Raw genomic sequence first — 25,116 nt, forward strand, 5'->3', positions numbered from 1 at the left:
GAAGGCCACCCATGAGCAACTCCTTGCAGCCGCTCTCATCCTTATTGCTTACTCCTGAATTTTCTTCTCAATGGCCACAAAGCTACCTGGCTGAAACGTGATCACACCAGTGGGTCACCTGTCTCCTCTTTACGTAATCATGAATTTGATCTGCCATCCTTGGCTGCCTACCCTTAGAAACACAAAGAACTCTTTCTTCCCTTTCTTTCTGGCACAAAGACACCCAGAAACACGGGCTGGCTGATGGCTCAGGACACTCAGGAGATACCACCCGCTTCACGAGGATGGTTCATAGCTTGGAACACTCAAGACACACCATGCACTTCAGTAAAGATTATAGTTTGGCTCATTTAATTGAACATCACTTGTAAACCCATCACCTTCTGACTGTGTAACTAGTAATACATACAGACATCTACCAAACACCTCAAAAGGAAAGGCATGCCCTTAAAAAGCAAGCCTCCCAGGTCAACTCACTCCCAGCTCTCAAGGTTCTCTGTAACCCATAAATGATAAGATCTCTAAATTTTAAAATCTTTAAGTTTCTTAGCAGAATGAAGACGTACTGGCCAACTATTTGTCTTCTAAACATCAGACCCTGAGACATGTGCCTGGCCCCCAACAGCACACTGAACTTTTTGGATGAAGACCTAAAATCAGAAGAGTAAGGGAGCTGTCCAAGGCCATGAACCTCGATCCAAGTTTAAAGTTGCGTCCTGGATCCCACCGGTTCACAAACCGCAGTCTCCATCGCAAGCTCCTACATTCAGGAAAGCTGGACTTTCCAATACTTGGCTGCAAAACACTGTTTCTACAACTTAGAGCGTCAGGAATCAATAGAAGTTGCTGCCTCTCTCTAGGCTTCAGTTCCTTAATCTGAAAAAGCTGCTTAATTAGAAAACCACATGAGGTTAGATTAGTGACAAGAATTCCCATCAGTTGCCTAGTGGAATATGGAGTATCCAGTATAAAAATCTGCTAGAATCAGGGCCGCCATACGGCTGCTTAACAAACGGGACTTTGTCTTGAAAGGGGTTTCTTTTTCTGTCTTTATTCCCTCCTTTTGCCTGTCTAGTGACAGAGCCCGAGAAAACAACTGGGGATAAATCTGGGAAGCCCTGTAGATCAGGCTGGCTCTGTTCAAGCAACTTCCTCTGCTCTCCTCCCCCAAGGCTGCTCCTCGGACATTCCTTCTTCGAACGCACTGCCAAAACCAAGACCTTGTTGCTGCCAAATCTCAGAAGCCTTTACTCGTGTTATTATTGTGATCTTTTTTTTTTTTTAATTCATGGAAATGTTTCAAATTTTATTTAAAACTGAGATTTCAGCAACACCCTCTCTCTGGCCACCAGTTTAAAAATTTTTCAACCAGTACTATATGAGCCTATCTCCCTCCTGCCCTGGTTCAGAGATCACACCCCCTACATGATGAGATCTGGCTACAATAATCTCAATGTGGGTAGATGGAAGCAGTCCAAATTCTCTTGGAACAATTTCTTCCCCCTTGGCAGTCCTGGAAATTGAGCACGGGCCTTCTGAATGCCGGGCAAATGCTCTACCATTGAGCTACATTTCCACCCCAAGTTCCCTTATTTGGTAAATTACAGACCGGTATCTCCGGAACTGGGCAAGGCTGTGTACCGCTTGCCTTTCCTCTTTAAGGAAGCCAAAGGTGAGATGCAGGCTTGGTACCACTGGCCAGTGGGTGAGCAGGGTAAAGTTTTCTTGGGGGAAGGGCATCTGAGGAAGTGATATGACTGGAGCTCTCTGGGGCAAATGGCTAAGCTACCTGCTCTTGCCAAGTCACCTCGCATTCTCTGAGTTAATTTACCTTAAGAAGGAAGTAAACTTTTCCTAAGATTTCTTGTTATGTTTTTAAAATTAGTTTTTATGAGAAGGAATTTAGAAGTCATTCCCAAAGCATCTTGCCTGGCCTCTTAGGAGAGCAGTAGGCACACAGCAACATGTCACAGTGCCATCTAAGAGATAGGTAGGTATGGATGCGTGTGGCGCAGTAGCCATATGACGCAGCCTCATTTACCGAAAACACAGAACTGTGCCTACCTGCCTAAACAAAATTCAAGGCAGGGCACAAAAACCCAGGCTCACCTTTAATCATGTAATCTTAAACGGTAGTAGAGCATGCGTACTTTGAAGGTGACTTATCTGGGCTTCCACCTAAAGCTCGTCTACAAATTTCTCTCACGCCATAGCTTTGCGTGAATGCAGTCTGTTATGAGACTCAGATCCCAGCAGTTCAGGAGGTAGGAATCTGTGAAAATATCATTATGCAGCCCCTTGCCATTTGTTCTGATGGGAGAATTGACACTCCACTCAATTCTTCCAATCTATGATAGGCATCAAGGGAGAGAGAATCTCAGGAATTTGGGGGGCATGCAGCAGCAGTGAACAATACTGAGTTCGAGTTTCTTAAAGACCAAGAGGAGCAGTGCTGATAATGTCATTCCTTAATCACCCCATCCTGGCCAAGTGTGGCAGGGGAACACTTAACCAGGCCAGAGGACGGCCATGAGTTCAAGGCTCACCATTTATACAGAATAAGATTCTCAGAAAAAAAAAAAAAAAAGACTAATAAACAAACTAAGATATTTTTCTCAAAAAAAACCCTAAAGTTAATTAACAATAAATATAAATGAAAATTATGAAAACGGCATTGTAAATCAGAATCTTGGCAGCTTTTACTGATTCTTTAATTTGACTGTTCCTTTCTCTACATGACACAGACTTGAGGAATTTCTTACAGGCCATTCTGAGAGCCGCACACACAAATAGCAAGCCTAAAGCGTGCTCATTCACCGACGTCACATTGAGCTGGCGCCTAGTGCTCCAGGAATCTGTAGTTTATTAACCCAGCGCCTTATCAGGGCAGGAGCAGGGCTGTTCCTGGAGGCCTGGGGAGCACGGCGCGGCCGCCAGACCGTGAGTCGCAGCGTACTTACATCACTCTTTCTAAACTTCGCTTTCAGGCTCTTCATGTTTAGTCCATTCAGCCTTCCAAAGTCCTAGGAGATTTGTCAACACCTAAGCAGAGAGAGAGAAAGAAAAATAATGAATGAATGTAGATGGCCAAATAAACACTCCAGATTTTCTTCCCTGATTGGATTACGACACTGGGCATGAGGAGGAGGCAGGGTTGGGTTGGGATGACTGTCAGTGAGCAGCTGGGAAGCAGCCACAACCATACGCTCGCTCTCCCACTCACGATACGCACCCTCCCGCCAACTGACCCGACACGAATAAATTAGGAGACGGAAAAAGGCTTTTATCGTCCTCATTTATTTTAACTGGCATATAAGGATTACATATTCTTGCCACAGAAAATGTGGTTTTTAGAAATACGTATACATCGTGGAAGAGCAAATGAGCCAGCTAACCCGCACAGCACTTCACACGTTCCTCACCGTGGAACCGTGAGAATCTTTACGTTTGAGCAATTTCAAGTACACAGACCAGAATTTATAGGAGTCACCAGGCTACAACAGAGCTCCGGAGTCCGTTCCTCCTGTCCGGCAGAAACGTTATCTTGTGATGAGCATTTACTCAATCTTTCATCATCAATCCCTGTCAAGGACCACGCTGGTCTCTGCTTCAGGGACTTAGCTTTATGGATTCCAAACATTAAGTTACCAAGCATTAAAAGAAGAACGCGTGTGAGTCACACCTTAACCATCTGGACAGCCGTGGTCGGGGTGGGGTTTGCCCAAGGGATTCCAGGGTTGGAAGTTTGGGAGGTGATGGAATCACTCAGAAGTAAGGCCTGGTGGGAGGTCTTTAGGTCTTTGGAAGAGAGAGAACGCTGGTCTCTTGGGTTGAGAGTCAACTGACCCTTAAATCTCTGCCTTCCCAGCAACATGAGTTGTGATTTTTACAGGACCTCCCTATACTGGCCTTTGCTACAAGGCCATCTCTAATAAAACATGCTGTGATTCTCCACTGTAAACTAGTAATCCTTCCTTCCTGATAGTGTTACACAGCCACTGGTATTTCGTTATAGAAATAACACCAAACTAATACGTGACCTGAAGTAATCTCTTTATTTATCCTTTATTTTGCAATGAAACAATTTACCTCCTCTTGAAGGCAGGAATAACAGAAGACGGCAGGAAACACAGTTCCTATTGCACATGCTTTTCATTCCTTGCTTATTTTTCCAGAGTTTGCCTCCCTCCCCTGCTCCTCTTAAATGCACAGTGGAGTGGGTAGAAAATGCCAGGAACAACAATAGCACCCTCGTAAATACCTCATCCCTCAGGGGACCCACTCTAAACAATACTAAGACTCTCCCAGTTCTTTCTCCTCTTCGAGATCCAGCAACTCTTAGTTGGTGCTGGAAGTCTTCAGCCATCACTACACGTAAGAGACAGACGACATTTCTGCCCACTAGAAACTGGATGCAAGGTTTGCAGAGTAAAAAAAAATATTTACATGTATATATATTAAATATATATATGTTATATTATATATTACACACACAAGGAGAAATTGAGATGCTTGTCTGCCATCATGAAGCATGCATTTCTCATCACCCTATACAGTTCCACAATTGAAACAAAAAATCCAAAGTCTGTGTTAAAATACACACAGAACTTATCGTTTTCATTAACCTAGACAAAAAAAAAAATCAAAGTGCACTTAGGTCAGGAAGGCAAAATAATCCATGTGGAAGTTCCCACCATGGTAAGTGCTCGATAAACATCAGTTTCATTCACTGAAGTAATAGTGGTGAGCTTCCAACTAGCAGCACGGCTCCAGCTGAGAGCTATGGAATAGTGGGTAAGTGTGCACTGCTCTAACTGAGAGGTATAGAATAGTGGATAAGTGTGCAAGGCTCCAGCTGAGAGCTATAGAATAGTAGGTAAGTGTGCAAGTCTCCAGCTGAGAGCTATGGAATAGTGGGTAAGTGTGCACTGCTCCATCTGAGAGCTATGGAATTGTGGGTAAGTGTGCACTGCTCTAGCTGAGAGCTATGGAATTGTGGGTAAATGTGCACTGTTCCAGCTGAGAGCTATGGAATAGTGGGTAAGTGTGCAAGGCTCCAGCTGAGAGCTATGGAATTGTGGGTTAAGTGTGCAAGGCTCCAGCTGAGAGCTATGGAATTGTGGGTAAGTGTGCAAGGCTCCAGCTGAGAGCTATGGAATAGTGGGTAAGTGTGCACTGTTATAGCTGAGAGCTATGGAATAGTGGGTAAGTGTGCACTGTTACAGCTGAGAGCTATGGAATAGTGGGTAAGTGTGCACTGCTCCAGCTTGGAATAGTGGGTAAATATTTAACACTCCTAGCTCTTGTTTTTTAAAAATCTTTCAACCCCACCTTGTTGGGGGAGGCTGCTTGTTCATTTCTTGATGCACAAACTCCCAAAATAATCACACAGAAATCTGTATCAATTGCAATACTGCTTGGCCAATAGCTTAAGCATATTTTCTGGCTAACTCTTAAATCCTAAACTTACCCATCTCCATTAGTCTGAGTATCACCATGTGGGTGTGGCTTACTGGGTAAAGTTCTGTCCCCAGTGTCTGCCTCTGGCGGAGCAACATGGCGTCTCCCTGACTCTTCCTACTCTTTCTATATGTCTTTTCCAGCCTGGCTATGTTCTGTAAAGCCATTGGTCAAAAGCAGCTTCTTTATTCATTAACCAACAAAAAAAGCACATATACAAAAGAACCTCCCACACCACCACCTGTGTTCCCCACATTCTTATTTGAACTAAACATGTTTTATGAGGTCAGAAGTGGGGTAGACACAGAAAGTGAATGACCCAACTCAGCCCTCTTCCAATGATCTTATGGAAGTCTCCAGAAGCCACCCTACAAGTTACCCTCTGATGAGCTCTGTTCCAGCCTTGTTGATGCCATCAAGCAGAGGCCTCGGATGAAGGGCATGAAAACAAGGTCATCATAAAGCATTCAGGTGGCATTTATTTGAGATATAGTGAGATCTTTCATGGTCCTTTCTATCTTGCCTTGGAAAGTGTACAGACTGTAATGACGCACTGTTAATTGCTGAGGACTAAATCACAGAGTACCTAGAATAGGCATACAATGAACAAGGAACACACTTGTTCAAGAGGCCTCACTGATAAACCAAAAGTGAGCTGGTTTTTTTCCATGTGAAAACAGACCACTGTTGGAAGAGATGATAGCAAAATAATGATCGTCAAATACTACCAAACCATCACCGGCCTAGGGCTTCGGGACCGACTATTTCTAAACCATGGAAATCATCCTTCAAATTCAATTCCTTCCACTGTCCTAAAATAGCCAAGGAAAGAGATGAAACCAGTGCAATGGAAAAGGAGAAAAGAGAAGTCACAGCTGGAACAAAAACCGCAAATTGTGTGGCCCACCAAGGCAGAACCACCCAGCATTCCTTCATTCACAGAAAAACATCTCAGGCAACAGTGGGTAAGAGTTTTCTGTTTGAGGTCATAGTGGTTATAAGGGAGTTGGGAGTGTGTGTGTGTGTGTGTGTGTGTGTGTGTGTGTGTGTGTGTGTGTGTTTACCTTCGGCTTTCTTTTCTTTTTTTCTTAAAGCCTGGCAGTGAGAAGTATGTGGACTACTTGGGGGAGAATTAAATAAATAAAGTAACAAATTCCAAAAGTTCTCAAGGGAAGGTATAAGCTACTAAATGAGCATTTTCCCGGAGCCCAGGATTTGACTGTGTGATAGCTGGGTGGTCCATGGGTATGGACTGACGATGAGAGGGACCGGTGCTAAGGGGCAAGAGCTGGAAACAGATTCGTAACCCTAGAAACAAGGCTTCCTGACTGAGTGTAATTAGAGGTATTAATCCTGATCTTTGTAAAAGGAGCTAACATCGGGAGCCATGGCTAGTGCAAGGTCACCTGACCCATGGTGGATACCGAGTTTTCTCTGTGCCAGCATCCTCTTTTCTCAAAGACGATGCGAGAGCAAATCACAGACTTGCCTTCCTCCGCTCAACAGGGATTTTATGGTCCCAATTCCAAGACAGAGGATGAACTATGGTCTGTTTTGTATAAAGTGACATCCAAAACACTAATGGCAGTCGTTGGAAAAGTCACTTGAGGTGGCTATTTCAGACCAGCCATGCACAGCTGCTTTCTTCTTCTTCTTTTCTTCTTCTTCTTCTTCTTCTTCTTCTTCTTCTTCTTCTTCTTCTTCTTCTTCTTCTTCTTCTTCTTCTTCTTCTTTTCTTCTCCTCCTCCTCCTCCTCCTTCTCCCTCCCCTCCCCCTCCCTCCTCCTCCTCTCCTTCTTCTTCTTCTTCTTCTTCCTGTTTTGTTTTTGGTTTTGGAGACAGGGTTTCTCTGTGTAACAGTCCTGGCTGTTCTAGAACTTGCTTTGTAGACCAGGTGCTGACCTCGAACTCACAGAGCTCCACCTCTTCCTTCTGCCTCCCGACTGCTGGGATTAAAGGTGTGCACCACCACTGTCTGGCTTAGCGATGCACATCTTACTGGATGTGTTTCACAGGAGTTAAAGAGCTGCACAGCAGCCTGTGCACAGAAAGATGACGCACTGGCCATGGGCAGGAAGATGGCATGCCTACAGGAAAACAACTGAACTGACTTTCTCATTGTAAGCAGACAGGAACACTTGCCCTCTGTGCTGAAATTGCTACCTGCTCAACTATCACCTGTCATGAGTTACTAATCATCACACGATGGGCATAATGTTAAGTAGCAGGGACGGGACAGCACAGAACATATCTGTGTCCACACATAAGAAACACACAGGAGTTTTTAAATTAATTTTCCCTTTAAAAATAGTACCATAGCTCTCAGTCAGACCCTTATCTGATAAACTGAGAGCCTCAATCAAAATAGGTAGCTACTAGCCTAGGAAGTGTGACCATAAACCAAAAAATTAGACTTGCTCATTTAAAATGTGTACAGTGGGTCGAGGTTTTCTTCGGGGTGACAAAACGTTTTTAATATTTATTGTCATGATGGCTGTACAACCTGTGAACATATTAAACATGATTTGACTATGCATCAGGGCAAGACTGAGTGTTACAGGGTTCTCCACCAAGCTATCATTAAAACAAAAGTCTTCACTTCCTCTCTAAGACTTAGACTCAGGAAAATTCTAAGTTAGAAACCCTTGGAGTGATTTGAAAGGAATTTCAATAGGAAAATGCCAACAAGCAATGTTCTGAACCGCTAAAATGCAATTATACCCGAGAGGTTTATTTAGCTATTTCTCTATTATTCCTCATCACGGAGTCAAAGTAGGTTTAAGCTCATGCTACTCCCCATGTGACCCAGGGACCATTGTCCCCCTGGCCCCAGAATCCCCGGACTCTATGACACCCTACCTACACTTTACACTCAATGTAAAGGAATGGAATCTAGGCACTGGACAAATGGTTAATTATGACTATTTCTGAGCATCTTCTATGTTTGAATTTTCACACCACAGGGCAAGGGAGTTGGGAGCAGATGTGGCAGGGGGATTCCTATACCCCAATTCTACATGAGCAATTGGTCATGCGTGACCAATAGGAGTATTAATTCATAAAAGTAGATAGTGGCCACACACACACACACACACACACACACACACACACACTTAGTGTTTGAATCATAAGAATACATCAGCACCTGACAGATCACACCACATGACCCAAATTCTCTGAATTACCACAGAATTAGGAGAGTAAAGTCCTCTAGCTAACTCTTGCATCCTGGAATGTGGGGATGATTTCGACGAATCCAAGTAGCAACACAACAATAATATGTACCTAGACAAGCTTTGAGATTTTCCTCTTCAAAGTTAAAAAGAACATTATTAGACGTAAAATCTACACCCACAAACGTGTCAAAGGGGAAAAACCGAAATACTTGTTTTTTCAGACAATAATTTCTGGGGCAGCAAAAAAAAAAAAATGAATTCTTACCACAAGCTATACAAACGTGTGCTTCTCTCAATCTGGCAGAACTAAACCACTCCGCCAACAGCCTCTCTAGGCCAACTACAACTCTTCCAGAAAGACGGCCTTCACAACCGTCTCTCCAATCTGAGAGAAGCTGCTTTCACTTGCCCCCCCTCCCGCCCGCCTCAAGCTGGGGCTTCCCTAGAAGTTACACCTCTGCTTCTGAAACAAAGAAAATAAATTGGGGGTCAGGGCCCAGTGAATATCCCTATCCTGTTCATTTTTCCTACAGCAGACTGGTCTAGTCTACAACACCGAATTGTAAAGACATTTGGACAGGCAGGTAACGGAAAGGAGAGTCACAACTGATGCAAGGTATGAGCAGAGGAGGACTCTGGAAAAGACTCTTACAATTAGGTGTTGACTACTGCGCACTCACTGGGAATCATTGAGGGCAACAACCAAAAGCAGAGATTTGTTTATAAACGCGGCAGGATTCCAGCCGGCCTTAAGCACAGGATTTAGGCTGGGCGATAGGGGGACATGGTGTCCCTCCAAGCCTGGGTCCGTCTGTGCAGGCCCATGATGCTGAGTGCTCCCACCAGGAATCATTGCGGAATTCTCTCCAAGGTCCTCCCTGTCATGGACCACTAAATCCTAGCACAAGAGATAGTTCAGGAGCCCTGTTACCATCTTCCAGAAAATTTGAAACTTTCTGTATCAGGCTGCCCACTAACTTTGAAATATAAAATTTTTTTTTCAAAGAAGAGTTTTCGTTCTGCTTACATATTCCCAGCCCTGACCACCATCGGTCAATGTGAATGACCATATAGGACAAAGATACCAATTAGGTGTCTGCATAGGCTCACCTTTCACCTCAGCGGAATTCTCTGTGATCTCCAGCACTAAACAGTTAGCCTGGCTGGGATTTGTGGGAAGGCAACAGAATGATTAGGTTTCGCCACATACTGATCAGAGTACTGAGAATATAAAGGTTCGGGCTCCCTTGGCCTCTGAAGTCTCCACAAGCTGCCTCCCTGCCTCCTTCCTTGCTGCCTCCCCCATCATCTCCCAGCATCTTTCACAGCCACATGCCAGTCCAGCCAAGGGGCAGACTCTGAATAATGCATTGTTAGGCTCAGCAGAGACTGAGAATCATCAAACAGAACCTTGGAAACAAGTTCTCAGAACAGAGAGACTGTTCTCAGCCTGATTAGGCAGACAGCTGTGGGCAAGCCCAGTAATTCCCTGCAAGGCAATTTGCCAGTTCCAGGATTTCCACAGGAGTCTACCATTGGCCTTATTTAGCATGGGCATTTCCCCTGCTCAATCCAAAAGAAGTCAGTGAATCATTTTCTCCATCCCTTATCTCCAGTCACCACGTGCAGGGCTTTAATCAACGAGGAACAGACAATGCAAAAAGGCTCTATTCTTGTCTTATCATATGAAAGATCAGGTACAACAAGCAGGTCTCTTTAGTAATTCCTCTTTTTTTAAAAAAAAAAAAGTCATATAATTCTTGATCAGAGCTTAACCTCCTATAATTATATCTTAATCAAAATACCTTGATATTGCCTATAAAGCAATATCATGAATACAAAAATGTTAAGGCTTGAATGTTACATATCCATCCTAGACAGGGCCGAGGTTTCACCCTCAGCTCAGCCACACCCTCTTTGGAGTCCTCATTATAGCTGAGAAAACACCTTATAAACCAATGAATGTGAAATGTGAACCTGAAGCACAAAAATGCAAGTCACTTTGTCTGGTGAAGCCAGGCCAAATGCAAGTTTCCAAAGGATTTAAGAATTTAGAAAAAAAAAAAAATGGTGGCAGTGACCTTGAACCCTTGAACTCCCTCTTCACACACAGAGTAAATGGTTAGAAGGTGGAGACCAGAAAGGGATCTTTCTTTGGGAAAAAAAGAAAGAAAGAAAGAAAAACAAAACTATGCAGCCATTCTCACCATGACTACCTGGCCTCATGAGCAAGACTCGAATGGTATCTGGAAAAATTAGACGTTTGAGTCATACCTGGAGCATCTAAAAGGTGTGAGAGAAGCTGCCCTACCCTTTGAGAATAAGAATGAAGAAGCTGTCTCCGCATTGCAGTCAGTGCGCGCGCTGGGCTGTGTCTGTGTGTAGATGCCTTTCCCGTGTGTTACACGCAGATAACTAGCCACAGCGAGTAGCACGTTGTCTCAAATCTCTGTAAAAAGGGCAGATTAGATGAACACATAAGGAGCGGGGGAAAGGTGACAGCCTAGCAGAGAAGCAAGAACCAGAGATCAGCCATGCCAGGCTCCTCTGGAGAACCCAGGAGAGAAAAAAGCCCCTTCTGCTGCCCTGCAGGGACCGCCATAACAAAGCAGCAGAGGACCACAGGTGGCTGAAGGGAAATGTAGTCCTCACAGCTCTACAAGCATGGTGGGAAGGTGCAGGCAGGCTGGTTCCATCCTGAGGCCCCCTCCCTTGGGCTGGTGGATGGCCATCTATCTTCTCTGTTGTTCTCGTCTAGTCCACATTTGTGTCCATGTCCTAAACTGCCTCTTCGGAGGACACCACGGTTCTTGGAAGAGGCCTGACCATGTAACTTTATTTAGCTTCAATAACGTCTGTTAACTGCATCTCTAAATGCAGTCACATTCTGAAGTACTTGAGCCTTGGACATCAGTACATGAAGTTGGGGGCACACAGTTCGGCCCTTAACACCCCTAGAAAAATCCCAAGAACAAGATTCAGGCCCTAAACATCTGCCAGGCTCAGAGAATACAGTACTGTGGAGCCGTGGTACTGAACTTGAGATTTCCTTATCCCATTCCTCAACAGCTGCAGCTGTATCAAAGCAGGACTCTTTCTGTTTTGTTTTTAAGACAGGGTTTCTCTGTATAACAAACAGTCCTGGCTATCTAGGAACTCACTCTGTGGACCAGGCTGGCCTTGAATTCAAAGAGATCCGCCTACCCCTGCCTTCTGAGTGCTGGGATTAAACCACCGCCCACCATCAAAGCAAGACTCTTAACAGAGACTGTCAATCATGGCAGAAGATGCAGGAAGTGAGAGAAGTATGGAGGCAAACGGGGGGAAAAAAAAAAACTTCAACATTTTATCTCTTTTTAATTTTCTGAAAATGGCCATTCTGGGTCAGGCGTGTGATTAGTGGTAGATTGTACAAAAAAGAAAGGAAAAAAGGAATGGAACATTCCGAGTTCTGAATGCAAAGTATTCAGCCACTGAAATGGAGCCTGGAACCTTTTTAAATCTGTAATAATGAGAAAAGTGAGAACAAGCAATGTACTAACTACTTGCAGGCAGTTGGGCACAACACGAAGTTTTATGATGATATTTCATAAATCTTATTTATTCACCAAATCAGATAGACTCATATGAATATATAAGTGAGCAAATGTGCCTGAGCACTAATTATATAGGCTGGGTGCTTTCATATGTGCTATCTCATTTATGAATAAACTAAAGTACAGGTTTTAAAAATATTATCTATATGATAAATAAGTTAAAAAATGCTTGAGTTCATGAATAGGCCAGTAACTATGACTTGGCCATTTCCACTGACACATCCCACTGAACATCACACAGCAGTCAATAAAGTATATCAGTCAAAATTTTTAAATGCTTTAAGGAATTTTCAAAAAGCATTTCATTTTGGCAATGAGATCTTCCTAAGATACTGTAATAGCTCACATTTTTTCCCCACAGAAAATAAATGAGCACATTCTTTTAGCATCATAAATGTCATTGTGATGTTACATCAAAACAACCGTGCACAAAAACTCTCTGGGGAACATTAATCTTATATTCACAACTCGCATCTATCCAGGAGATGACACTTTCCTTAAGAGCCGAATAGATCTTTCTTTTTGGACATAAATCCCAACATGCACTGGGGTTGATCTCAGCCCATGACTCAGCCAGAACCGTAGGCACTGATGTGAAACTGCCCGGGGCTCTGGCAGAGTAGCTACTCCTGCTCCAGATGAGCCTAACCCAGAAGTCCCGAGGGTACCTCCTGCCCGAAATCCACCCAATTTCAAAGACACAGACTTAACAAAGCAAGCTATCTCTGCAATGCAAATAATAATAATAATCATCATCTTTCTAGGACTAAGGAACGTGCTGTGAGTAACCCTTAGAGAAAGGCTCATTTTAAGGTCTCTCGAATGCTCTCTCTCAATGGACTGTTTATCTTTTGATGCTCACTTCAATATCACCTCCGAAGCACATCGCCATGTTCCCCTCTTAGGGGAGTAACTGTCTGCACAGATCTAGAACCACCCCTCACTGTCCAGGTGTCTGAAGGCACAGGCACCGATGCGCCATTCCTTAAATTTTCTTCATCTTGTATATCAAGTTAAAAAGGATGTAGGTCTGCTGGGTATGATAGGATGGGACATACCTGGACTCCTAGCACCAAAGAGGATGAAGTAGGAGGATCGGGAGTTCAAGACCAACCTAGTGAGAATGACTGAAAAGTAAATTATATTGATATCTTCACGTGTAGTACGGGACGGACAGTATGGTGCTGAGCACAGCTGCCTCCTGTGGTGCAGTCTGGTGGTGTGTGGGTACAGGGGTGAGCACAGCTGCTTGCTGGGGTCCAGCATGGGGGAGGCTCAGAAGCATGACGTGAAGGCAGACACTTATGACCACATAGCTCATGATTATACGTCTATGACACGTCTGAGAAAGACGATGTAATAGACAAAAGTGGAGTAGTGGTCATCCGGGGCTGGTTGGTAACGGAGTGACTGCAAACGGCAGGCAGCTTGTACATCTTCGTCAATCTATTACGTCCCTGGCTTGTGTACTAAAGTTGGGCTCTATCGTGACAGAATATAAACAACTCCTCAGGAAAGCTGCTTCTAAGAGTATCATATGCAGAAAGTAAAAAAACAGAGTTCCATATGCAAAGGGTTTGGTTGTGGAAACTCTCTCCACCGTGCGTGAGAAGACAGCTCTACTCACGGTCATATTTAGCCCCTTGATTTTAGTCTTTAAAAGGATTTTGCTGCCAAAAGTTGGCTAACTGCATATTTCATCAGTTCTCTGACTCACTTTCAGGAGTAGCAATGTTGGCAATGTCACCTACAGTGATCACAGTGGCTCCAGCTGGCCTGTGAAATCTCTTTACCCAGTCATGGGGCATCTTAAGTACTTGGCAGACTAAGGGGCACACACATATTATAAATTATTTCTGTGCATGACAAAAACTGGGAGCAGGAGAAAGGGAATGGATGAAGAATCCCCAAATGATTTCTGCTACCCCAGTTATCGCACCTGGTCATAGAACACCAAGTTCAAACAGCTCTCATGCCAGGCCAACTGAATAACAGCAGTGCCCCTAGCTAGCAGGTTTATGTGCTCCACCATTAAAGGCAAACAGTTTTTAACATGAAGGGCACAGAACACTACCATAATGGAACTAAGATTTATGTCCTCCCAATTGATTACACTGCCACAAACCTACATACATTGTAGCTGACGCTACAAGGGTTTGATGCGATTTAAGGGGATAGACAGAAATGGGAAGAAGAAATCACTGATGCCACACTCATATTTTACATACTGGATTACCAAGGACACGCATGGCTCGTCTAGAAATGAAGAATCACAAAAAAAAAAACCTGCTTACAAAATAAGCATTACTGAGAAGAAGAAGAAGAAGAAGAAGAAGAGGAGGAGGAGGAGGAGGAGGAGGAGGAGGAGGAGGAGGAGGAGGAGGGAGAAGAAGGGAAGAGGAGGAGGAGAAGGAGGGGGGAAGGGGAAGGAGGGAGGAGGGAGAGGGAGGAGGGGGGAGGAGAGGAGGAAAGGAGAGGGAGAGGGAGGGGAGGAGGAGGAGGGAAGAGGGGGGGAGGAGGAGGAGGAGGAGGAGGAGGAGGAGGAGGAGAAGGAGAAGAAGGAGGAGGAGGAGGAGGAGGAGGAGGAGGAGGAGGAGGAGGAGGAGGAGGAGAAGAGAAAAAGTCCATGCGGACTTGTGCACTTGCACAGATCTGCACGGTCAGAGCCTACTTGTCCATTATACCCATTATACCATATAACTTCTGAATAGAAATGCTCAAAGCTGGGGTGAAAAATTCAAGATAAGCAGGGAAGCTTAGTCGGACATGAACTTAGCAAAATCACTGTACATTCTTTGTCTTTCTGCCCTCTGGGCCCCAGGCATGAAACCAGGACTTCATGCATTCTAAGTAATGCTCTACCACTGAGTCACATCCCCAGTGGCTCTAGATGACAGTGGCTCTACTGACAGTGTGCTGGGTGGGGGTGGCAGGAGGTGCGAGTTACCACATCAAGATGAAGGAATCTTACTTCACCAACGCAGCCCAATACCATGGCCACTAGCCACAACCTGCACCGAAGGTCTGAGATGTAGCTGGTGTAAACCAAGATATACTATAAGTGGAAACACACAGGTTTTATGGGAAAAAAAACGTTTGCCTCCTGCTATTACTAATGAATGTTATACTAATTATGTATTAGAAAGGATGGTATTTGAAAGTATTATTCATTTTATGTCATTCCTGCTGTGGCTACTGAAAATCTAAAATTGCCCATGTAGCCTGTATTTGTGACAGGAGTCTCTGCAGGTGACAAATTACTTTTTTCCCCATGAACTGCATATAAAAGCATTTCACTTTATTATTACTGAGGCAGGATAAAGAGCAAACAAAAATGTATATGCTGTCAGCTTTAGCATTACCTCAGTACCTTAATTTTATTAATTTTCTAAATATTGCAAGTTAGTGATAAAATGACAAGTTGTAGTTTTAATGGCTTCCTCAGACATAGATAGAATGAATAACTGACTAACAATTTTATTCTACTTAGGACTCACAGACATCCCATCTTTGCATGCTCAACCATTACCTCCAATACTGTACTATTCAAAACCTACGTCTCTTTTTTTTTCTCTGTTAAGAGTTGGACAGGTGGAGTTTTTTTCAAAGTATTTGATACGGAATGTAACCTTGCATCCACTCCATCCGGAGCACGGTCATGTTTAATTTAAACAGGATTTTACTGCTATGTTTACATGGTGGTTGATGCAAGGCAAGTCCTCTCAGGAACTTCTTAAGGCAACTGAAAGATCAGCCACCTTTATGCTGTTCAAATATATGACGATGTAATAGAAATAGACAAGTAAAAAGAAAACAGAAATATGGATCTATAACCTGTCCTGTGCCACATCAGCGTATGGGACAACCTTTCTTTATTGCTATAGATTATTATTGGCAACAATAATTAATTTTGTCAGCATAGTCACAGTTCTTTAGGAGGTTGGCAGAGAGCCATAACGTGCCATAATAAGTGTCATTTACCTAAATCAGCCGAAATAAGTGTCATTTACCTAAATCAGGGCTTCGACTTTTTACATTACAACCCCTTTTCACAAGGAAAACTTTCGTGATTGTGGTAACAAAATAGGTATATAAAAAGGGTATATACTGGCAAATTAGCAGAAAATTTTTTTAATTCTTTCATATTTATATAACTTCACCATCGTCAATGAAAAATTGCTTAGTAATGAAATGGGTGTGCTTATTCATTTTTACATGAAGAATTAAACCTTGGCTGAACATTTGACACACTGCAGGACTCAAGAGCATCTTCAGTGGTTTGTAGAGTTGGCTGATATTTCAATTTTATAGTTACTAGGTGTTGAGAACATCACCTTGCATAAATACAGAGCATAAAATGGGAGAAACATGTTTAGAGTCACTTGGTAAGTGTTGGAAACTGTCCTAATCCCAAGCCAAAAGTCATTTAGCAATTTTCTTTAAATGAAACTAAAACAGCAACTAATTCATTTTTAAGACCAAACATTCTAATCCGAGATAATGCAAAGATACATGGATTTGATAGGTGCTGAAGAATGATTAAGTTTTCGGAATTTAGCCAGCATGTTTCTGTGAGAGCAGAAAAGTGTGTGTGTGTGTGTGTGTGTGTGTGTGTGTGTGTGTGTGTGTGTGTGTGCAGTCTAAAACTGCAATTCTTAACATGTAATAGCCTTGAGTCTAGGCCGAGTCGTTTCCGGCGCCGATCGATGGGGCTGGTTGGCGGAACAGCATGCACAGTGCAAAATCGTGCAGTGTTCAGAACCAAGGCCACCGTGAACTCTTGCAGTGCATTGTGGGTGAGTGTTGCCCAAGCCACCTCACTCACTTTGTGTTTGCTTTTAACAAATTTCTGGTCACCGTGCATTCAGAAACTCTTCACTGTTGCTACATTTTCCACAGACCTCACATCCGGCTGCTGTGGGATTGGACGCCACAGTTTGGGGAGCTGGGATTTAAAGGACTGCTTTGTAATATTTTTCTCCCTCTTTGAATTGTGTTACAAGTGAGGACCACGTTATTTAACACAACCACTTCTGAATTAAATGGCATTATCATGTTCAGCTACCAGATTTAAAAACTATAGGATAGAAACTTTTATCTGGACAAAGTGGCTACATTACAACAACAACAACAACAACAACAACAACAACAACACAGTTCAGTTCAATTTTTGCGCCCAACGTGACTCTGGATTTCATATTAGACGGTACAAAAATAAAGCTTGGTCAAATCTACCTTCTTAGTACAAACAAACAAAAAACCGAACTGCCTTGAAAGTTGAAACAATCCCAGAATGACTGCTGGCAGGAAGGAGTTCCCCCTTAGCAGCCTGCATGGACCAATTTGTAAAGGGCCCTCCCTCTGGCCACTCCCTCCCTCACGCATCCCTTTCTCTCGAAAGTGAATTAAAAGCTTAGCCAATAATTTTATTAAGACTGCAAATAAAATCCTTCTCCACTTAGCTTTGCTGAGAATACCAACTGACTATCAGAGAAAATATAGGAGAAGGCCGTGTTTCATAACTCAGTTCAGCAGACAAGAACAAACTAGGGTGGAAGGGCCCAACTCAGAAAACTGAAATGTCTGATACTTAAGGAACTTCATTTGTTAGGACATTTCTGTGCCTTGGGAAACTATACTGTCTTGTACAATTCTCTCCAACATATGTATAATTTCAGTGCTGTAAAGATACTGTCATTCTTCAGGACAATGAACAGCACTGATATTATTTTTTTTTTAAAGGTAATTCTAGAAAAGCTGCCCAACAAGACAAGGGCATGGCAGGGGACCTCTGGTGACACCAGCCCTGGAGCCACATATAGAAGTGCCCAAAGCCTCTACCTTTGCACAAAGCGGACAGTGACATTATAAGGGCCACATCTTCTGTTTCTTTTGCCAGGGTAGATATTAACACTCACTTTGACTGTCAGGGGAATCAAGCACCCTTTGTTCTAGGGAATATGCACTCAAAGTAATCAGGGGAGGCATGAGGGAGGGGAAGAAAGCAGGCTTCCCGCCAAACAAGGCAGGAACAGTCCCTGCCATCGACAGTCTGGCCAAGCACGGGCTTCAGCTCCGTGTCATTCGGAGGGAATCCTCCAACTGTGCCTAGTGCTGGCTTTGAGAGACAAGGAAAAGAGCAAAAGAGAAGGTAAAACTTCACACGAACACTGAACGCTGTTGCATGCCATCTAAAGGATGACAGTCCATCAAGATCGCTGACTACACATGCACAGAAGGTGGTGTTGAAATGAGTTTAAAAGAGAGAGAAACTCTAAGAAAATCCTGCACTGTAGAAAAGTTGATAATGGACATTAGTTACTTACTGTTCCTATCCTAGACTGAATAGGTTTTTTTTTTTTTCAATTTAACAACAAAAAGTTCATGAGGCATAAAAAGGTGAATTTCAAGAGAAAAATCCTACTAGCCCCTCAAAGGAAAAAAAATCTAAGGATCTGGTTACATCTATAAACAAATGTCCAAAAAGGTTCTGAGAGCCATGAAACAACTTCCTCCCAGCATGCCTGTGGGAGCCTGCAGATTGTCCACTGAGAGAAAGGAGACACTAGTCAGCACCTAGTCCAGTGCTACAACCTTCCCACAGGGATCCTGAGGGTCGCTGAGTCCTTCCCGAAAGCCTGGCCCATCTGCCGAGCTCAGTCCTTAGTTCCCCTGTGCCTGCCTAGCTGCCGGTTGCAAGGGGCCCCCGTGATTTGGCGGCCTCTCCCAGCAGCACATCAGCACACCCTCATTTTTGAGAGCTCTTCAATCATCAGTAGGTCAACAATGGGAGGAGATGTTCATATTCTCCCTGATTCAGATTCACTTGAACATTCCTGTCAAATTAAGACTCCAAACAGAACCTGCTAAATCCCCGAGAATGCATGAGAGATTTATGTGCTTCCCCCCTCAGCCAGTGGGTTGTAAGGGCTTGGGTTCCACACCGTTTACGTCCTTCACATTCAATAATTTGTGTCACCTGAGACTCCTCATTTTCATGTATTCTTTAAATTGACTTGTCCAGGTTTAAACAAGTCTGCGTTTGTCACAATAATAATTAGTGGTATATAGGACTCCCAAGTCATAATTTGTGTCTAGGGTGGACACACATGCGCGCACACACACTGTTTAGGAGGCCAGTGTTGTGTGAGGTTAGATCTAAGGTCATGTCTCGTTCTGCCACATACCGCCCAAACACATATTTTTATTTTCCTGGGTCTCAGTATCCTCTACAAAATGAGTTTTCACCACTACCTCGGTCCAACCACCAACAATCCACCATAGACTGGATCAGACTATGGACATGCTGAACCCTGAAATTCTGAGTCCAGGAGGGCAGGGCTTGTTATTCCAGAACCTTGAAACCTTTGACTCTCCCTTCAATCTTTGCCCCTTATGAGAAAGCTGACCACACCCCAAGATCAGAATAAAACCAGCCTTGACCTTATTCACTGTGAGGCCAACAGCAAGGTGCCTGCCACGGAGAAAGTGCTCAGGTGAACTCACCTATGTGGCTACAGATATCACATGTAGGCTAGCCTCTGTGTTGGTGCAAGTTTTGAATGCGCTGGTTTGATGTCACCATGGGCATGCTTCTCCCTGTGTGTGGAAGTTTCTCGGGAGGGGGGTTTTCCTCTGCAAGAGCAGCCCTCTGAGAGCCAGCCTACCAGTGAGGAAACGTGGCCCTATATTCCACAGGGGTTGCTAAGACAGTCCCTGCTCGTGAGGAAGCCGGGGCTAACTGGACCAGAGAGAGAAGGAGGAGGGAGGCAAGTTGGGATGTTCCTGCAATGGGCTAAGTGTTGTGAGATAAGGTTCAGGTTGTCCCCAATGTCACCTCAGAGAGAAATGGGGACCTGCTGCCATTTAATGAACAAAAGACAGCACAGGCCCCATTCCAGACCAAGGAATGTTAGCCTTGGATAAGGACTTAAAGCTCAATTTTTCAAATCCTTCAGACCTTAAGAAAACAGCTATAGCACAGAACAACTGTTCTGCTTCTCTGTAATAAGTTTATAAAACTTTGGGGGGCTGGGAGTGGGAAAAGGAGGTGCCTGCACGCTATGCATGGGTCAGAGGATGACTTACACCAGATGGTCAGGCCTGGCAGCGAGTACCTCTACCCACCGAGCCATCTCACCAGCCCCCCCACAGCCACATCTTACTTGTTCTAAACAGCATCATCATACTGGATCCAATAGAACTAGCTCTAAAAAGTGGCCAACTGTGTGAACTGGCTAGTGTAGCAACCAGTGGCTAGTTTTCCAAGTGTGGTTGTAAAGACCACAATTAGTTCTTCTCGGCATACACGGCAGGTTGGCAACCCTTCCTGAGGGGTGGAGGCGCATGACAGAAAACAGATTCCCTTGCTAAGGGGCATAACTGCAACAAGGATTTCCAGGTACATTCCATGAATTTGGAATTCTCAAAAAGTCTGAGTAATTCAAAGAGGCTCAGAAATTGCTTTAGAGCACCAAGGTTCACAAACCTCTTAAAACTGATTTCAAAAATATTTCTGAGCAGACAGCGTCACTGAAAAGAAGCCAATTTCCTCCATGGAAAATCGGTCCAAACGCTGCATTTGATGTGCAGAAGTGCCCGCCGACAGTGCCAGGGTGCTCCTGGATTACTACAGCAAGGCCTTCGTTGGTCTGAGGCATGGATTCTTTTGGAGGAAAAGAGCTCCTTGCTGCCCAAGTGTAAAGGGAGCTTTTCTTGGTGCTTTCCACCCTTCCAGCAAGCTCTGCCAGAGCTTCCTTTCCTGGCTAAGATGCCAGCTCTTCAGCCAGAACCAACAACTGGAAAGATGCAGTGGAAGTTTAAGGCGGGACAGGAGAGGGAATAAAAGCTTGAAAATAAAAAATTCTTGGCTAAACAAGCTGAATTCATCTAAAAATTATTTTTAAAAAAAGTAGAGCTGGGTCTGGTTGCCTAATCTCAGCACTCTGATGGCAGAGGAAGGAGAATTGCAAATTTGAGGCTGGGGGAGGGTTTATTTTGCTCTTATTTATAATAAAATAGCGACACTGGTACTTGAGCGTTCTTTAATTGGGTTTTTGACAGTAAAGAAAACTTATGTAGTACATATGCCACTTTATTACAAACGTGGGTATTCACAAACGCACATTTAAGAAAAGAGTAATTAGGCTAGAAAGGTGGCCCAGTGGTTAGGTAAACTTGCTGCTCTTCCAGAAGACCTGAGCTGGGTTCCCAGCACCCACTGGGGTGGGATGGGGGTCCAAACTGCCTGTAACTACAATGCAAGGGGGACGCAAACACCCTCTTCTGGCCTCTAGAGGCACTGCATGCACGTGGTGTACAGACATACATGCAGACAAAACACCCACACACATGAAATCAATATTCAGACTGCATGCTTAATAACAGGGTGAGCTAATCATGATAAACATGCCCAGGGTGAACAAAGAACATGGGATTACATGACAAAACAAGGTAGGAATATTCAGTGAAGTCCATTTACTCCGGAAAGGAGTAGAGCAGATAGATCACAGGGAAAGGCTGGTAAGATGACCTGAATCCCCACAACACAGCTGGCGGAGCAGTGGAGACACAAAGCGCAAACTTCAAGAAATGGGGTGGCTGGGGGGATTTCCTGCACATCTTCTGCACTCCAGCATGCATTTTGCTGCAGTCTACACTGTTTTGTGACTATCACTTAAACTCATCTCCAACCTAGATGGCTTCATGTCTCATGGCTACTGTTAGGGACTTAATGGCATGTCCGTACATGTTGTTCAATAAATACTAATCATATACCTTGTGGTAGCTGTCTATTAGATTCCCTGAACATAGAGATAAAAGGCACACTTACTTCAGCGAAGGCTTTGTTTGTAAATGCGTTATTAAGTCGGCAGAGCCGCGTTTTAGAATGTTGGCTAAATTCAGTGGTCATCCATAGCAAGTCAGTTTTTTGCTTCCCTACTACAGAAGGCTGGAGCTAGAAAATGGAAGATGTAGCAAGCAATCCTTCTCAAACTCTTGCTGAATTGTTTGCAAATCTAAGCCAGGAGACAAAATCTCTTCATTTAGTGCCTCACTAATGATCCACTGCTTGTGGTCAACCAAGCCCATCTCAAACCTACCATACTGATCGGTTCACCGTCACTTTACCTAGAGGACAAAATGGTTGTAATTCAACATTCCAGTCAGGATGCTTGTCAGTACCACTTACCTATATACGTAAAAAATTAGACTCCTTTTCCTACCCCACTTTCAAAATACACAAAGGCCTTTGACACATCTAGCTTTGTTCTGTCGACTCCTATACTCGTCATCCATGGAAGAGAAAGTTCAGTTGGCTCCCAGCAATGTTGTCTGTACCATGCGTTAAAGGCCTTCTGACACGACTGTTCAAATCCTGAGTATTTTTAGGTCCATGCTGCATGCTGGCTACTCTTTGACTGTCAGAGAAAGGTCATTTCCCCACCATAAAAAGGACCCCATCCCACAATCTTCCTGGATGAAGGCGTTTGAGAGATTATGAACACCCCCTCTGCAGCAAGTCAGGGAAATACTTTTCTATTCTCAGAAGTTCCTTATGCCCGGTGTCACTGGAGACTGTGAAGACGTGTTCAGAGAGATGCTTGTAAGGGAAAGGTCAGCCCCTTTCACACCAGTCCACTGGGAAGACAAGAGTTGTCGAGAAAAAGCAAGATGAGCGTGTGGCCAAGCATCATGTTCCTTGTTTTCTCTTGACTTTAGGTTCAGGTAAAAAACCTGGGTAACAAATACCCAAAGACTTGGGTATTCTGTGGGCTAAGTTACAGAGTGGATTCTTTGTAAGATTGTTTTTCTATTGTTTTGTTTGTTTGTTTGATCCCATCAGAACCTGTATGTGATACTGACTGGGGTACGACAGAGAACATCTAACACCCCCCAGGATGTCCAACACGTGTAGAAGAAAGCGGAGGTGAAAAATACCAAGTAGGAAAGCTAAACAAAAGCATAATATTGATAGGTGGGCTTGGTGGCCTGTGTCTGTAATTCTATACCTTGAGCAGAGGTAGGAGAAAGCTAGGGACCAATCTAGCCCACATAACAAGTTCCAGGCCAGCCAGGACTGCAGTTACATCCTGATTCAATAAAAAGCATCTTATATTCATTTAAATTTATCCAGTATGAGTAACTACTATGTGTCAACACTGCTCATGGTACTCAGGGGACAGCAAATTTAAAAGATGCAAAGCTCTGGCCCTCATAGGTCCGTACCCTACTACAGGAAGACAGCACTAACATAAATTTACATATATGGCAAGGTAGAAATTGACAGGGGACACACAGGGAAGCAAAGTAGGGGAGAGGTTGCAGGATATACTAGGTGGGAGTGTCTGCGGAAGGACCTCAGGGGAAAAGGCCACAGCCCATGTAAGGGAGAGGAGCTCCAGGGAGGAGGAACATCAAAGACAAGAACTCAGGGGCCAGAATGTGCCTCAAAATCTGAAGGAACAACAAGGAGGCCAATGTGTTGACTGCCTAACTCTCCTTTGGGGAGTTGGGACAAGTCATGTCAATAATACAGCTACTCATACAGTGGAGATCCGCCTCTGCTCACGAGTACTTAGACCCACAGGGCGAAAAGGGAAGAAACGAGGAAGGGAACCTGAGTGAGCAATCGCAGATCAGAGGACCAACAAGTCTTTAGCACAACTAGACCAAACTCAGCAATGTGATAGAGAACTATTCTTATTAATAATAGAAAGAAGAAAAAGAAACTCAAACAAAACAATCCAATCAACTAACCTTGACAGAAATATTTAGAGTTTAACAGTGACCCGTGTTCACTTTTTCGTCTAACAGATGGCTGAGACAGAACCTAAATGCTCCCTAAGGAATGAATGACATCATGAAAGCAGCCTTCCAAGAGCTCACTATCCCAGCAACTAGCTGAACAGACAATCTGCGGGTAAGGAGCTTATCTCAGGATGTGAACTGCTACATTACAATATGCTACAGATTATATATATATATATATATATATATATATATATATATATACACTGTATTATTCACATATTAGAATTCCTGTAATAGCAGATGTGAATAAGGACATACATGGATCTCAAAGCAAAAAAAAAAAAATCATAAGGACGCACACTGTAGGTATATAGAGTTATGCCATTAACGTAAAACTGTACACATAAATGCTCATGATTTTTAATTACACACAGAAGGACTGATCATGCTTGGGAACTCTATATGTACTCAGTCATTCCTGCTCACCCGAGGTCAGAAGCAGAGAGGAAACGGCAGATAAACTATCTGCTATCATTTGTTATCATACCCACAAAGTGGAAAGACTAATGCCTTACCGTGCACAATTTATGCTTCTCTTTGAAATAGTTCATATTTATTTACATTTTGGAAGACAAGCAAGCTAACACAGGAAGTGAGGAGAGACGGCATTTCACCCTGTTATATCCGAGGCCCACTTGTCTTAACACCAGATCTCAGTTTCTGACCTCTAAGAGTTGAGTGGCAGTGGAGGCGGGAGTTCACATGGTGATAGAGCCCATCTGAGCACACTACAGGCCCCGAGTCTGATAGCCAGTAACATTAAAAAGAAACAAAGGGGCTGGTTCTCCCAGCAGATAGAGGCACCTTCTGCCAAGCCTCAAGACCTGAGTTCTGTTCCCCAAACCCGCACAGTAGGAGAGAACTGACTTGAAAGTTGTCCTCAGACCTCTGCAAGCATACTGTGGCGCCCATGAGAAACATATCTCACCAGTGAAGAAGCTAAAACTGGCCCCCCAACACCAGAGGTCTCTCCCAGGTCCACAGTATACAAGAATTGGATTTCTTCTGACAAAACTGGCTGCCATAGAAGCATAAAGGAGAAAAGGCCTTGCTAGTAAGTTATTACTGACA

General features: G+C 43.8%; 1 protein-coding gene across 2 annotated transcripts in view; it reads right to left on the minus strand.

Annotated features, from left to right (window-relative positions):
• The window catches only part of Rai14 (retinoic acid induced 14), a 138,007-nt gene that overhangs the window by 111,371 nt on the left and 1,520 nt on the right, over positions 1-25,116 (minus strand). For both annotated transcript variants that reach the window (XM_048429517.3, XM_048429507.3), the window contains exon 2: positions 2,961-3,042. In XM_048429517.3, coding sequence (XP_048285474.3) covers positions 2,961-2,996 — 36 coding nt within the window. In that variant the 5' untranslated portion in view covers positions 2,997-3,042. The remainder of the gene's footprint in view (positions 1-2,960; positions 3,043-25,116) is intronic.

This window comes from Myodes glareolus, chromosome 15, assembly GCF_982192425.1.
Source record: "Myodes glareolus chromosome 15, mMyoGla1.1, whole genome shotgun sequence".
NCBI classification, from domain to species: domain Eukaryota; kingdom Metazoa; phylum Chordata; class Mammalia; order Rodentia; family Cricetidae; genus Myodes; species Myodes glareolus.